General features: G+C 36.9%; 6 protein-coding genes across 6 annotated transcripts; 2 read left to right on the top strand and 4 right to left on the bottom strand. All coding sequences in view use genetic code 12, as the record gives it.

Moving 5' to 3' along the window:
• Positions 1-269: 269 nt before the first annotated feature.
• On the bottom strand, positions 270-3,422 carry CANMA_002114 (uncharacterized protein; the record flags this gene model as incomplete). Its single annotated transcript, XM_051814147.1, has 1 exon — positions 270-3,422. The coding sequence occupies one exon, from the start codon at positions 3,420-3,422 to the stop codon at positions 270-272; it is 3,153 nt and encodes a 1,050-aa protein (XP_051672190.1).
• Positions 3,423-5,098: 1,676 nt separating this feature from the next.
• MRF1 (Mrf1p) lies at positions 5,099-6,166 on the top strand (the record flags this gene model as incomplete). Its single annotated transcript, XM_051814146.1, has 1 exon — positions 5,099-6,166. One exon carries the CDS (start codon positions 5,099-5,101, stop codon positions 6,164-6,166), a length of 1,068 nt encoding a protein of 355 aa, XP_051672189.1.
• Positions 6,167-6,323: 157 nt separating this feature from the next.
• CANMA_002112 (uncharacterized protein) lies at positions 6,324-7,157 on the bottom strand (the record flags this gene model as incomplete). The annotated part of the gene is made up of 1 exon (XM_051814145.1): positions 6,324-7,157. One exon carries the CDS (start codon positions 7,155-7,157, stop codon positions 6,324-6,326), a length of 834 nt encoding a protein of 277 aa, XP_051672188.1.
• An 841-nt stretch (positions 7,158-7,998) lies between these two features.
• CANMA_002111 (uncharacterized protein) lies at positions 7,999-9,975 on the bottom strand (the record flags this gene model as incomplete). The annotated part of the gene is made up of 1 exon (XM_051814144.1): positions 7,999-9,975. One exon carries the CDS (start codon positions 9,973-9,975, stop codon positions 7,999-8,001), a length of 1,977 nt encoding a protein of 658 aa, XP_051672187.1.
• A 2,898-nt stretch (positions 9,976-12,873) lies between these two features.
• Positions 12,874-13,125, top strand: CANMA_002110 (U2 snRNP complex subunit YSF3; the record flags this gene model as incomplete). The annotated part of the gene is made up of 1 exon (XM_051814143.1): positions 12,874-13,125. One exon carries the CDS (start codon positions 12,874-12,876, stop codon positions 13,123-13,125), a length of 252 nt encoding a protein of 83 aa, XP_051672186.1.
• A 367-nt stretch (positions 13,126-13,492) lies between these two features.
• On the bottom strand, positions 13,493-14,296 carry CANMA_002109 (uncharacterized protein; the record flags this gene model as incomplete). The annotated part of the gene is made up of 1 exon (XM_051814142.1): positions 13,493-14,296. The coding sequence occupies one exon, from the start codon at positions 14,294-14,296 to the stop codon at positions 13,493-13,495; it is 804 nt and encodes a 267-aa protein (XP_051672185.1).
• Positions 14,297-14,714: the final 418 nt, after the last annotated feature.

Raw genomic sequence — 14,714 nt, 5'->3', positions numbered from 1 at the left:
AGTATAGGGCTGGTGCGTTTGCAGTTGAATCAACTACTTTATCTTCTTATCTTTGTTGATAAAAGAATGGACCATTTATTTTTATAAACAAAAGAAATTTTAAACAACAAACAAAAACTCGTGCTGTATCGAAAAACCACTGCCGATAAGCACAAAACCTACAAACACGAGACAGATGTATAGACCACAACTAGGTTCATCTTACACATACAAAAAATGTCCCTTCTTTACATAAGTTACTTTTCTTTATTCTTTTTTTAGTATTAAATCTATATCGATTCTATCGTGATACCGTATTTGGCCAATTTCGCCTCAGCTCGTTCATACCCATACTGAGCTGAATTAGTATAATAATCAATTGCCTTATCAATAGCACTCGTCACTTCGTCAGTCGCATTGGCCATTGCCGCCATATCCTCATCACTCACATCATACTCGTAAACTTCACCCAATTTATACAATACTCTCGGATCACGTCGATTCAAATCAAGCACCTTATTGAAGTACTTGATTGCGGCGGGGATGTTTTTACCAATGCCGAAATCTTGTTCATAAGCTTCAACAAAGTCATTTTTAAGTAAACAGGCATAGATGAAATATGCCTTGCATTTCAAACTTGACTTCATTTCCCCATGTCCTGATTCAATTTCTTTAACGATCTTGACTATATGAGTCACTGATGCTTTGATAAATGCCGCCTTATTATTTTCAACATGCAGTGGCAGGTGTGCTTGCTGGTGAATAAACTCTCCTTTGATATTGATATAATTATATAATTTGAAATTTGTTGCCGTGATCAACATCTTTGTCCAAAGTAATCGATACTCCATTGTCTTGTTGCCTGATGCAATATTACTACGTAATTTCTTGAATTCTTTGATTCGTTTCTGAGTTTCAGGATCTAATTTTGGCTGCTGGTGTTGTTGTTGATAACTATTACCTTGCAACCCCATCGGCATACTGTTTCTCTTATTAGCGTATGACATATTGTCATACATCATCATGGATTGACGTCGAGTATCCTGAGGCATCATCATCATCATGCTATGACGATTCATTGCTGGGTTTGGTGCTGGGTATCCACCACCATTTTGATACACCATGGGGTTCATTCCCATACCCATTCCCATATTCATTCCCATCATGTTCATATTGTTGTATGGCATCATCATATGGGGCGGCATATTCATGGGCATTTGCATGGGCATCATTGGGTTAGACGGTGACATCATGCCTAAATCGGGCATGGACATGTTATTTCCCATGTCAAAGCTTGTCTGCAGTTGCCAAGGTTGAGACATTTGTGATATTTCCAGTTGTTGTGGTGGTGAAAATGCTGATGGCGACCCATCTTGCTGAACCTTGGCTTTGGTGCCCTTTTTCTGCTTCTGTGGGGTAGTTGGAGACAGCTTGGTACTAGTCAATGGTGGCTGTGGCGCCACTTGGAAATTCTCCTCTTTTTGAATCGAGTTGTATGACGCTTCTGATGAAGTAGTATCCTTTCTGGTTAATGATATTGCCATGTGACCCGGTGCATCGCTTAATGGTGCTTGATCTGCGATTATTGTTTGGTTCTGGTCCTCTTGAGAAGCATCAGTCACGTCCTCACCATTACATCCCTCTTGTTCACTCTCATCATCATCGTCGTCGTCAAACAAATATTTTGTGTAATCAGAAATCTGTCTTGACCCAGTTGTTTCATCTTTATCAACGCTCAACACCAAATTTGACATTGACTGAGTAATGTCGGTGTTCTTACTTTGCAGTACCCCTATTTTATCAACCCTTACTGGTGGCTCTTCAACAACTTCTTCATCATCCTCACTATAAACATTGTAAGCTTGAGGCTTAAAATTTGATTCCAATGAGCTAACCCTGTATCCTCCACCAGTCTTTTTGAAAGCATGCTGCGGTTCAGAGATTGATCTGTTGGATTTGATGGTGGACTTGCGTGAGTTTCTCAAAAGTTCATTGTTTTCAACCACGTTATCAGTGGCAATGTTTTTTTTGCGCTGATAAGCTTGTAAATAATCATGTGGTTGCTCATGCATATGCAGCAATGGTGGGTCACTTTCGCAATAAGTGCCAGGAATAGTTGCCTTTTGCTGCTGGAGACCCATGTTTTGCAAAGATTGTGATTGAGGAATCTGCGAACTTCTTCTTCTTCTTTCTCCTTGCTTGATTGTAATAGACGATTGCAGTTGCAGATTTTGCAACACTTGCGACTCCATTTGATTGAGCTGTTGCTGTTGTTGTGGCTGCATCATACATTGGTTCATACCATTATTCATATATGGCATTGGTATTTGAGGATACCCATATGGCATCATGGGATTATAATGGGATGCAAATTGTGGGTCATTCTGAAAACACATTGAATTTCTCTGCTGTTGTTGCTGCTGTTGCATTGCTAGAGCTTGGTAATACTGTTTCCATTGCTCATAATACGGATGCTGTGTTGGTTGGAAAGAGTTGGTGCTGGTTGTTTCTGAATCATCATCTTCTTCTTCTGAAACTGCCTCGTCATCAACACTAGCATCTGCAGTTGGTCTCATTGGTGGTGCTTGTTGATGACCAAAGTACAAATTTTGGTTGAATTGCAGTGATGGATCGTGTTGCGGGATTTGTTGTTGTGGCTCACCTTGCACAGCTGTTGGCCTTTTTGGTGTATTTCCTTTAGACCTGCTTGCTCCTTTATCTTGCTGGGTTCTGGGCAATGATTGCTGACTCGCATTTGCAGATATTCCGAATGTCGGTGTAGTGTTTAAATCAATCTCCTGAGGAGATGTGTTTCCACCCACTTTTCCTGATGCATATTGGGAATTTGGGTAAAATCTTCTCTCTGGAGTATGAGTTTGAATCACTGGTTTACGAGGTATATTGTGTTGTGAAGTTTTACCGCCATCATAAACAGGTTGGTTTTGACTCCCATAATTACCGGCATAGACCACACTTTCCCTCTTTACTTGTCTCAGTGGAGCGACAGGATCCTTTCGTGACTGAAAACTTTGTTGTGGTTGCTGTGGTTGAGGTGGGTTACTGTAGTCAAGATTGCCATTTTGCATGGTGTCAATTTTTTCGTCATTCCCTGCCATGGTGTTTCCAACATTCAGTAACATTTCCACATTTGGTCTCAAAGCAAGGGGAACTTTTTTCACTGGTCTCGGTGATGTCGAAGGTTTGGTATGATTTGGATGTGGATGATACCCAATTGATTCCGTGGAAGTATACGACGAGGAAGATCCAGTCGACAGAAACTCACTTTCAGTGTATGAGTTTGTAGTCTCGGACCTTTTATGCAAATGGTTTATGTTGGGAGGTGGATATTGCAGCTGATGCTGATACTGTTGTTGTGGATGTTGTTGCTGTTCGTGGAAATTGTTATGACGATTACCACCTACTTTCAAACCAAACAACCCCATTACTGATGTAGTTTTTAGTTGAATGCCAGGGTTGAAATGCTATGTATATAATCTGTTAGCGAAAAAGAAGCGTTATTAAAAGTGAAATGTTTTTTGTATATTTTTTTATATTTTAATTGGAGCTAAAAATAAACCCAAAAAAGAAAATAACAACAAAAAATAACAACAAATTACAACATGTAATGTAATATTATAGTATTGCAGTGATGTAACCTGGGTTGAGATGACTTTTCCAGTATACTATTGATCAAAGATTACTTTGTCTAACTTGGCTGGTTCAAATAAATGAGAGAGGAATTTGGGTCTACTTAAACTTATGTTTTAAAGGGTCACAGTATAAGCAACAATTACGTTTGACTAAATTTCATCATATTTTCTATTGTTTCTCTCCAATAACAAACCCTTTTACCTCAAAGAGTGAGAGCAATAGCCCCTTAGAATGGCAGTAGTATAGAGAAAAGTTTAAACGTCGTTACCCTGATCCTTTGTTGACCTATATTGGGTGTGGGTGTGTATATTACAAAGGAACAAACGTACTTTATTTTTGCAATCATATTTCCTAATTAGGACACATTGTAAATACACACAAGTGATGTTGCACAAACAGAAAAGAATAGAAAGGGAGGGCTTTTGTTTCTTTTCATTTATTTTACGAAAGAGACATATACAAAGCCAACAAGAGCGCAAGGGGAGGCAAAAGCTAAAGAGTTATAGAATGGTCTAAAGTAGTTGCCTAAGAGTTGAATTGTCTAGAAAGTGAGGTTATTGCATAGTTGACTCCGCTGGTTGGTACAGTTAAAGGGATCCATATTGCATCATCGACAGTTGTACAAAATAAGAAAGCAAACATAACCTCAGAGGGTTGGACACATAGCCTTGATCCTAAACAATAACAGATCGACAACGACAACAACAACAACAAACGAAAGAAGATCCTCCACACCACGAGGGTGTTGCTGAGTTGAGTAATATGGTTTGCATTGTTTTCTTTTCTCTTTTTTTTTTCATAGCCACGCTGGTTGACGAATAAAACAGACAACAAAATAAAACAAAACGGTGAGTGTCTTAGACAAATTTCAGTTGGTACCTGTTTCACAAGAACAGGATAATAAACAAATATAAACAGCCACCGCCCCCTCCCCCCTCAACCGGTCTGACTGTTTTATACCATGACGTGTTATATATCCCTCTGCAGAGGGGCTTTATAAGTTTTCGTTAAACTGTGGTCCACACACGCATAATTTATACTCTGGAGATAAATTTTAAGCGCTATTGTCATTCCCTATACAGCGAAGAATTCATACTTCAGGGAGTACACTAGAGAAGGTTTTATCATGAAATATCAAGGAAATAAATTTGCTCTCTCCTTCTTTTCATCTTGGATTAAGACTAGAAATTCAAAACAGTTTTCCAACCATGAGGAGTACTTTAATAGCAATAGCCACGGAAATAACAAAAGAAAACCGCAACAATTGGTTCAAGATTTATCCGTTGCGCTACCTGACTCACACCCAAAAATATTACTAAGCCAAGAGAAGGGGAAAGCTTTGCTACTGATCTACTTGTGCATACATATATATAATCAGCAATTGCTCCATCCCTTGACTTACTTTAGAATATACCGATCAGGGTTTTTCTAGTCACCAAACATACACCCACATATAGCTGTTTACAATATGACAATTGAAGGAAGCGCAGTCACCTACACCGAATATGGTGCCGATATCCCCAAATTACTCCACACCACTAATTTCAAAATCAACCCTGAGGATATCAAACCAACGCAAGTCGTCATCCAAGCATTGGCAACTCCATTGAACCCCGCCGACTTGATGCAACTTCGTGGCGGTTACAACGCTAGTCCTGAAATTCAATTGGGCACTGAACCAAATGGTCCTTTACACGTTGGTGGTAACGAAGGTGTTTATAAAGTAATTGCACCTGGATCTGAAGCCTCATCTGACTTCAAAAAGGGTGATTTGGTTATTCCCAAGTTGCCTTCATTTGGTACTTGGAGAAATTATGCCATTGCTGACGCCAATAACTTGATCAATGTTGATGGCTTATCAGTCGAACAAGCAGCCACCATATCCATCAACCCAGCAACCGCTTATCAGTTGTTAAACCATTTTGTTACTGATTGGCAAAAAGGCGATTATGTGATTCAAAACTCAGGAACTTCACAAGTTTCCAAATACGTGACCCAAATTGCCAAATTATACGGTGTTAAAACCATCTCTATTGTCCGTGATGGCAAACCACAAGAGGAGATTGATGAATTGGAGAAATTTGGCGCTGAACATGTCATCCTGCATCAAGAGTTTAATAATGACGATTTCGATATTGAGAAATACACCAAGGGAGCCAATGTTCGTTTAGCCCTTAACGGGTCTTGTGACTCAACCGTGGCTAATTTAGTCAAGAGTTTATCTAAAAACGGTCAATTGATCAGTTATGGCTTTTTAGGAGGCGCTGAAATTAAATATAGTGCTCAACAACAATTTGCCAAGAATTTAGTCACGAGAAGATTTTGGTTAACGGCAAATACCGTTGCTGACCCACAGGGTAAAGTTGATACCATTAAACATTTGATCGAATTGTACAAGACGGGTAAGATTGAAGACGTTCCTTATAATAAGTTGCATTTTAAACCTGGTGGTGAAGAATTGTCCAAGGTATTGTTGAAAGGGTTGTCAAATTTCAAAGAGGGTAAAGGTAAACAAGTTTTATTCTATAATGAATAAAATCACAACAGTTCTTTATAAAGGTATTTTGTATTTAGAGTATAGGAGATTTGATATCAGACTAGACCCCGATAATTTTCCTCTTTTTTTTAAAAAAAAAAAACATACACCCTGTTATAATTCTAGAAATGAACCCTTGAAGAAACCAAGTACACCTTCAAGTTGATGATGTTGGTTCTCCAGCACTGCGTAACCCGGTTAACCCGATGCTGCTCATACCAACACCAAAAACACCACGTACCAAATGGAGATACAATTTAATCACAGCAACAATGAAAACCACCCAAAATCTAGTCACAAAATCAGCCAATGAATACCCAATCAAGACACATTCACCAATAACTTGACTTATCGTATTATTCCTCTGCTTTCTATGATGTTGATGTTGTTGCCTCAATGTAGTCTCTTCGTCATCATTAGTTTGGTCCCAGGTGGAATCAAACCAAAGTTCAATCAATTCTAAACGTAACCAAGTAATCCAATTCTTGGTTGTAGCAAGTGACGTTTCAAATGCCACTATAGGGTCTCTTATTGTTTGGTAGTCGTTGTAAGACAATAATCCAAACAAAACTGACTTTGATGAAGATGGCATTGAGACTGTTGACGTTGATGTGGTTGCCGTTGGCTTTGGTTTTGGTCTCTTGTGGGTTGAAGAGGACGAAGAACTAGAACGACGTTTTGGCTTACCTTGTTTCTTGGTTGATACTTCTGAGTGAGTGTGTTTGTCCAAAGCTTTTGTCCCCATGTCACCATTGGACTTGCCATTAACAATATCTTCATCTGCTGGTGTTTCATTTTCCTTGTCAGCATCACCAGGAACAATAAAAGAAACATCGTTTACGCCTTCACCATTGATCTCCCCGTTGAGTTTGGTTTCAGCTTCAACCACAACATCCATATCAGTCATATTCCCATTACAGATTGCACCATGGTCTGGGTTGACATCTAAATCATGCTTCAATTCATCCATTGCAATACTTTGACAAGACATTGTTTCAATACCTTGTTCTTGTCTTACTATTCTCTATATATTAAAAGCAAGCAAATTTAGATACAAATAATTCTGAAAGCAGTGTGGTTTTGAAGAATGAGGGAAAGAAAGGATATGGAAATTATGGAAAATAAATGTTCATATTCCTCCTTATATACTCCCACTCCTTTCTTTTTAGTTTTGGTGATACGTATCTATACCCACAAAAACTCACACACACCAGCCTGTGACAAATCACTAACCCAAAGTTTTCCCCACAGTTTAATCTGTAAACAGTTACACACAACTACAACAAATAAACCTTTGTTTCAGGACAAAGTGATAACACGTGGCTTACAAACCTTCGCCTCCTCTGTTCTAACCTGCTCATTTATTTTTCACCACACACGAACCACTAAACCACCTTACATATAAAGGGAAAGAATTTACCCTTTGGAACATAACATACTCTGCCTCTAAGTCTTTTTTTATGATAGAGTCTTTCTTTTGTATTGTTCAAAATGGCATATGGACTTACTTAATTGGCTGTGAAAAAAAATAAGTTACTGGTAATATGACACAAACAAAGGGTTATAACAATATAAACGACAATTAGATCTTGTGTAACACCCTCAAACATTTTTAAAACCCACATTGTACCAAATAACTTGAGATCATTGGATTAGATACCAAATCGATAAAGAAGCGACTTGTATAAGAGTTAGCAACAGATTAAACACTTTGAACAAGAAGAACAACATTTCATCTAATAGAGTTACTAAAAAACTACTTTCTCTTACTGAACAAATGAAATAAACAAACCCATTGATTCTTCTATAGATACAGCAAACTGTAAAATCGTTTAAAATTGTAGCCAGTTCCAATTATCAGCTTCTTGAGGAGTGGTGTTTCCCATAAATTGACTAGGAGGGTTATTGCTGTTATTGTTATTGGAACTTCCCATAAACGACATACTACCATTATCATGCATCAGGCTGGCAGTACCGCCGCCGAATGACGCATCGTTTGACGAAGAAGATGGTGGTAACCCATTGGGATCCAATAAATCAAATTCATCGTGATGCTGATGTTGCTGATGCTGCTGCTGCAGTGGATTATTTTGTTGATGTTGTTGCTGGTTCAGGTGAAATGGAGACAGTTGTTGAAACAACATTTCATTAGTGTTCCCATTCGATGTGAAATCCGATTGAAATAAATTCAAGTTTAATAATTTATCTATTTGTTGGTTGGTAAGTGATCGGCTGTTGGTTTCATTACCTTGTTCTTCTTTCTCCTCGTTGTTATTACCTTGAATTTGTGAATCAAGATCAATATCAATATTCAATTCATGTTGCTCATCAGTTGAGTCAAGATGGTGATGGTGATGATGGTGATGGTGATGATGTTGTTGGGAAAAATGTTGTGGAAGTGGCGCCGAAGAAGAGCCAACAAACCCACCGAGGCCACCATCATTTTCACCCCTGCTGTTACCATCTCCGCCAATAGTATACTCCGATGAAAGTAGATTAATATTAGTATTGCCAATAATGTCATCATTATAATTTATGCCTTTGTACTTGTTCACATCGCCCACTGCATAGCTGTTACTCCTGGTGGCACCGTTATTATTATTGTTATTCTTTAATGGCCTTAGTGTTCCATGCAATTTATAAAATAATCCACATGCATTACATAACAAATCACCATTATTTGACTTTCTCCATAATGGAGTTGTTTTTGTTTCGCAATTGGTACATTGCAAAATCTTTTTACGCCCAGTGTTGAGTAACCCATTGTTTCGATGGCTATTGCTGGCGCCAAATGACATTGCAGACGTTGAGTTTGGTGATGTCGTGGATGCAGCTGCGCTAGCAGGAACGTGATGAAATGATGCTCTTGATGTTGGTGCTGGCCCTGGTGTGACTGTTGAGGATGATGATGATGATGATGTTATTGTTGTCGGCTTTGTAGTAAATGGGGCTGATACACCTGACACTGACTTACTGTGTTGCATATTGGTTGGTGACCCTTGACTTATTGATGTAGATGTTGTAGTGCCAGAACTAGGTTGATGAAATTGTGTATTGTTTTTCAAATTCGATTCAAGATTGTTAATATACGTGGATAGGTAATTGCGACGATCATCGCCCAATCTGTTACTATTATTATCATTGTTTTTGTTGTTTCTATCTCTTGCATCCATGAAGTCCAGTTTTGACTCTTCTTGACTTATTCTTCTTATATGGGCCACATAGTCAAAATCATCCAAACTTGGTTCATTAGTGGAGGCGTTAGCGGATTCAGTTTTTACTGTTGATGTAGTTGCAACTGTTGATTTGTTTATATTGTTGAGGATATTTGACGCAGTCGCACTAGTATTAGCACCCCATACTGAATTATTATACTTGGAGCCGGAGTCTCCTCTAACCATTGGTTTTGACACACCTCCATTGTTGGTAGTTTTACCACCACCATCTTTAATACTGGTACTGTTAATCTTTGCAGCATTGTTATGATTGGCAAGGATTTTTTTATTTTGTATTCTCCAAGCCAAATTGGATATTCTTTGGTTATGGGGTAGATAACTCTTGTGTTGATACATTTTGAAAATATCCATCGATGCATTATCATCATCTTGTATTAGATCGTGTATTGACGGTGGTGAGACTGCTGCTGCTGTTGGATTTGTTGTAGTCATCTTGTCAGTGGTTGATGGCAGTTTCAGCTGCTGCTGCTGCTGTTGATGTTGATGTTGATGTTGATGTTGATGTTGATGTTGTAGTTGATGTTGTTCTTGTTGGTGGTGGTTGCCTGTAGTCTGGTGATTAGATTCGTTCATGAAAATAAGTAGCTGTCGTGGGTAGTTTCTGTAATAGATACTACTATGAACACTTTGTCAATATATAAATAAATGTATAGCTTAGTAAGTAACACGTATTTTAGAAGCTGTTGCTGTATCAGTAGTGGATGCAGTGGATGTAGTGGATGTAGGTGTGTATGTTAATAGTTTAAGATGAGTAGTATATCATATCCCACACTCCGTGATGCCAGGTAGTTCAATAAATAAATAAATAAATAAATAAATTGATTGATTAATTAATTAATTGAATAATTGAATAATTTTTTTTTTTCTCTTTCTTGTTCTCTGCAATATATATGACCCAACAATAACAACTAATAATTGCAGAGCTTCACAAGAATATATTACTTTAATAATAACTACTAATAATAACTACTAATAATAATTTGTTCGATTATTTATATATATATATATATATATATAAATACTCCTCTCCCCTCCTATCCCAATTGTGTTTCTGTTTCTGTATTTGAAAATGATGTTTAGAACTAATAATGAAAAATTAAAGCGGAGAGACAAAATATATTTTGGTAGGCAATGAATAAGCACAAACAACCCTCTAATAAAATATTTTGAATCACTTTCACAAGTTCACTTTCTTTCAACTACTTCTGACTAGTATTTAACTTCTTTAATTTTCCAATACAACCAACTTAAATAAATTACATTTTACATGAATTTAAATTCTTTTGGATTCTTTTGGGAAAAGGTGGGCGACAGAATGTCATGAATATTCTTCTATTTCCCTCCTATACTTTTATTATTATCATTATCCTTATTACTATTTACGTTTACTTTTAAGATTACATATGATGATGATGGTGTTTTTGAGAAGAAAAAAATACTGCAAAGTATATATATTTCTATCAAGAATTTCTTGTGGATATACTCCTTGTTTTCCAAATTTACTTTCCAAAAAATTATGGTAATAAAAAGCTTAACCAAACCAACAGAATTATTTAAACCTAAAACCACGGGAGAACACACTACGTGTAAATGTGCTTCTTTCACACAATGGCCTATTCAGCATATATGGCTGACTCTTCTACAATAGTCCGTCTTTTTTTTTTTTTGACTCCTTTCTCTTTGAATTAAACAGCCCGGCTTTGTTTCAATTGAGTGACTTATATGCTTACCCCACCATTCAAATAAACATACACACATACACACACACAAAAATGCCTTGCAAAAAAACAAATATTGAAGAAATGCCTTGCAAAATCAAACACAAATAATACATATCCCGTTTAAAAAGGAGGATAAAACAACTTTGACGCAAGATCTAACTTTTCTGTAATTAAATAGAACAGGACAGTAGGAGAGAAAAAGAAAGGAGGAGGGGTAAGACTTTACGATCATCTAATCCAAATTCAAAAATAAAAATAAAAAAAAAAAAGACACTTCCACAATAGATATGCAGAATCCCACAAACTTCCTTCTTACTCAAACCATAAATAGTCTGTAAAAAACTTTTGTCTTTTAAACCCAACGAACATAAGCAGAGTATTAATATATGCAACTGCATTAATCCCTTTACTAGGATTCTTTTCCTTGGTAAATGATACATGACGGAGTTAGTTAAACTCCGATAATTCCGTTGTTTTTGTGTTGCACTACACAAAAGGAAAACTGAAATTATTATACAAAGTGGGTGCCAAAGGGAAATCATTGTCAACAAAAAACTGACGTCAAACTCGATGCTGAAAAAAACAGCTAAAGAAGAAGGGCCAAGGTTTGTGTTACAAAGGATTGGCTGGCTTCGAGCTACTTTGCATGTAATATTTCCCCATGTCGTCGTCGATGCCGCAAAGTTTTGAAAGCTGTTGCTCGTGCGTTTAGCACTCACAAATGATTTGTTGTACACCCATTTATATGACAATTTGAAGTGGGGCATTGGTGCTGAGGTATGTATATCTGTGTGTCTATTGTCAATCAAAAGCCACCCATACATGTTTGATGGTAAATATTCCATTCAAATGTTTTGACAAACAAAGTTTGATCACCAAGTACAAGACGATAAAAAAACTACTGCTATTAAACTCTACTCAAGACAAAACCCCATTTGAAGTTAATGAATGCAAATAATTCCCATCACAAATAAAACCGCAAAGAGAAACCACAAGCTCAATTCTCTTTAAAGGAGGAAAAATGTGTAAGAACACCTCAAGGACACCAGTTTAACTTTTCGGTTACCTGCTTATTGTTGTATTTCACACGAGTATGGCTATTGATGTAGCAGTAGTAGTAGTAGTAGTAGTTGTTGTTGTTGTTTGAGAAACTTCTATTTAGTCAACGTAAATACATCATCAATATCATTGTCACAAGTTTTGGTATTCCCTGGTCTTGAGAACCCTCCAGATTTATGGTGGTGTGGTCAAACCCCATTTCAAATTCTTGAAGTGACATTGGAAAACCCCAAGCAATTATCCTCTCGAAGCAAACGAAAATCCCAAACCAAAACTTGGTATTCTGAGATTAATGTAGACTGGTTATTGATGATGAGACTGATTATTGATGATGAGACTGATTATTGATGATGAGACTGATCTTTGCCCCTCCCCTATACTTAGATAGTTGATGGATAACTTGTTTTCACAGAAATAAGTTATCGTTCTCTCAAGCTTCATTTTTTTTAGAAAAAGTAGCGATTTCAATATATATTTATATATCTTATATATTCTGATTTGCCAAAAAAAAAAAAAAAGGTGAGATCTGGGAAGGAGTTGCAAAAGAACTTAAGCCGCAGACAGTGAGCAAAAGAAAAAAGAAATGTCAAAAAAAAAAACATCAGAGACAACCAAACTTAGCAGTCACTAAACAACGCTAGCATATTCATAAACTATTACATCACTAACTACCAGCACCACCATTAAAAATATGGCAGATAAAATCCGAGAAAAGAATCAATACGCCCTCCTCAAACAGAAATACCCAGGGATAGGAAATGCCGACACTACCCGACACGAGTTTCAAACAACAATATACAACGATACAGTAGCATCAATAGCTCATCATAAGCATTTGAATTATTATAACCTGACTGTGGTTAATAAACATCCTAATTTAATGAAACAAGAGATGCTTAAGAAGATTAAACCAGAGACGTCATTGAGGGAAGACAAAAGTTGAGATGAGATGTGATAAAACAAGTGGGATACAGTTTGGTAACTTTTCTGTGGAAAAGGGTACACCAGCAAGCTTTGTTGAATCTACAAAATGTCCTGGCCAGTTTTAGACGTAAATAACGAGCAGTAGATGCTTGTAAGCACAGGATTAAGACGTTATGCAATAAATCAAACGGGATAGTTTGATTGCACTCTAGAAGTATTATCTTACGACATCAACCCCAATTTTTAATTCTTTCCAATCAATTACTTATTTTGTATATTTATTTGGCATATACAAATTGAAACAAAGCAACGTTAATTCAATTGCAAACAGTTTTTTTTTGAAGTCTCCTCTCTTCTCCAGGTCTCCAGGTCTCTGGCTTTACTACTCAATTACCACCTACTTGCTCTTCTTCAACAACCAATAAAGGTGCTGATTCTCCACTTCCTTGTCTAACACCACCAATAATCATTGAACCAGCACTCCAAACCACCAAAATACCAGCAATAACAAATGCAAAAATCCATTGCAAAGCAAATACTTTTGTTGCCAATTGACCAAAGGCCAAAGCAAACATAAGGTACGAAGTACTGAACCCAATAGCCCAATCATTAAAGATTAACAAGAATAAAGCTGGAACCAACAAGAAATCCCAAATGAATATATTGGCGACAATTCTACCCCATGTCTTGTGAATATGTAACCAAACAGCGCCATTCCAGAAAAGAGCATACAACAACCACGAGAATGGCAAAGCAACCAATGGAGCATGGATTAATAACCAGTTACTAACTGGTCTCAATGTAAATGTTTTGTGACTGAAATACAATCCCAAGATATTAAACAAGTTAACAATGACAATGATTTCACTCCAGAAAAAGTGTCCTGAAGTAAACAACTCCGCCCAAACGTAATGCAACACATTGAAAATGGGGAAATGCCATCCAATCAACAGTACAATCAGCAAACGATACTCATCAGGGAAGAAAGTTTGTACGGTGTACAAAATCTGCCAAAGGTACAACACAGCCCAGTAAATGAATAACAAAATGTTGCTGCCCGAGTATGGAGTATGAGACAAGTGATCTTCTGGTACTCCTGAATACTTCAATCCACCATAGATGGAAAGAATTAAGGTGACTATTGAGACTGCCTTGTAAGTCTTTAATTGTTCTTGATTAAGTTCAGCCATAACACTCAACTATAGATTTTGTAAAATAGCGACCAATTGGAGGGATGTATTTCTTTTAAAGATGTGTTTGGTGGGTGGTTTGGGGTTTTCTTCAAAAAAAATAGGATGATCACGCCTCTTATTTATATTTATTTATTTAAGGAGAGGAGGAGGTAAAAGGAGTAACAATAATTTAATAAAAAAATAAACTAAATTAACCAAAGGAGTTACAAAATCAAAATCATTTAGCAATCATAAAAATTTTCATAGAATATGCCAATTGACAAAAATGGTTTGGAGCTTCAGAGAGAGTTATATTCTATCTTATACTTTTTGAGAATGACTGTTTATAATCATCGCTAGGAGAAGGAACAGCATTTGAAGTATTATAGTCTCAAAGGAGAATGTTTACACGTAATTTACTATGCTTGCGCTACCA

The sequence above is a fragment of the Candida margitis genome (assembly GCF_024628925.1).
Source record: "Candida margitis strain CBS 14175 chromosome Unknown scaffold2, whole genome shotgun sequence".
In the NCBI taxonomy this organism is placed as follows: Eukaryota; Fungi; Ascomycota; class Pichiomycetes; order Serinales; family Debaryomycetaceae; genus Lodderomyces; species Lodderomyces margitis.
This window is presented reverse-complemented; position numbering and strand designations above follow the sequence as displayed.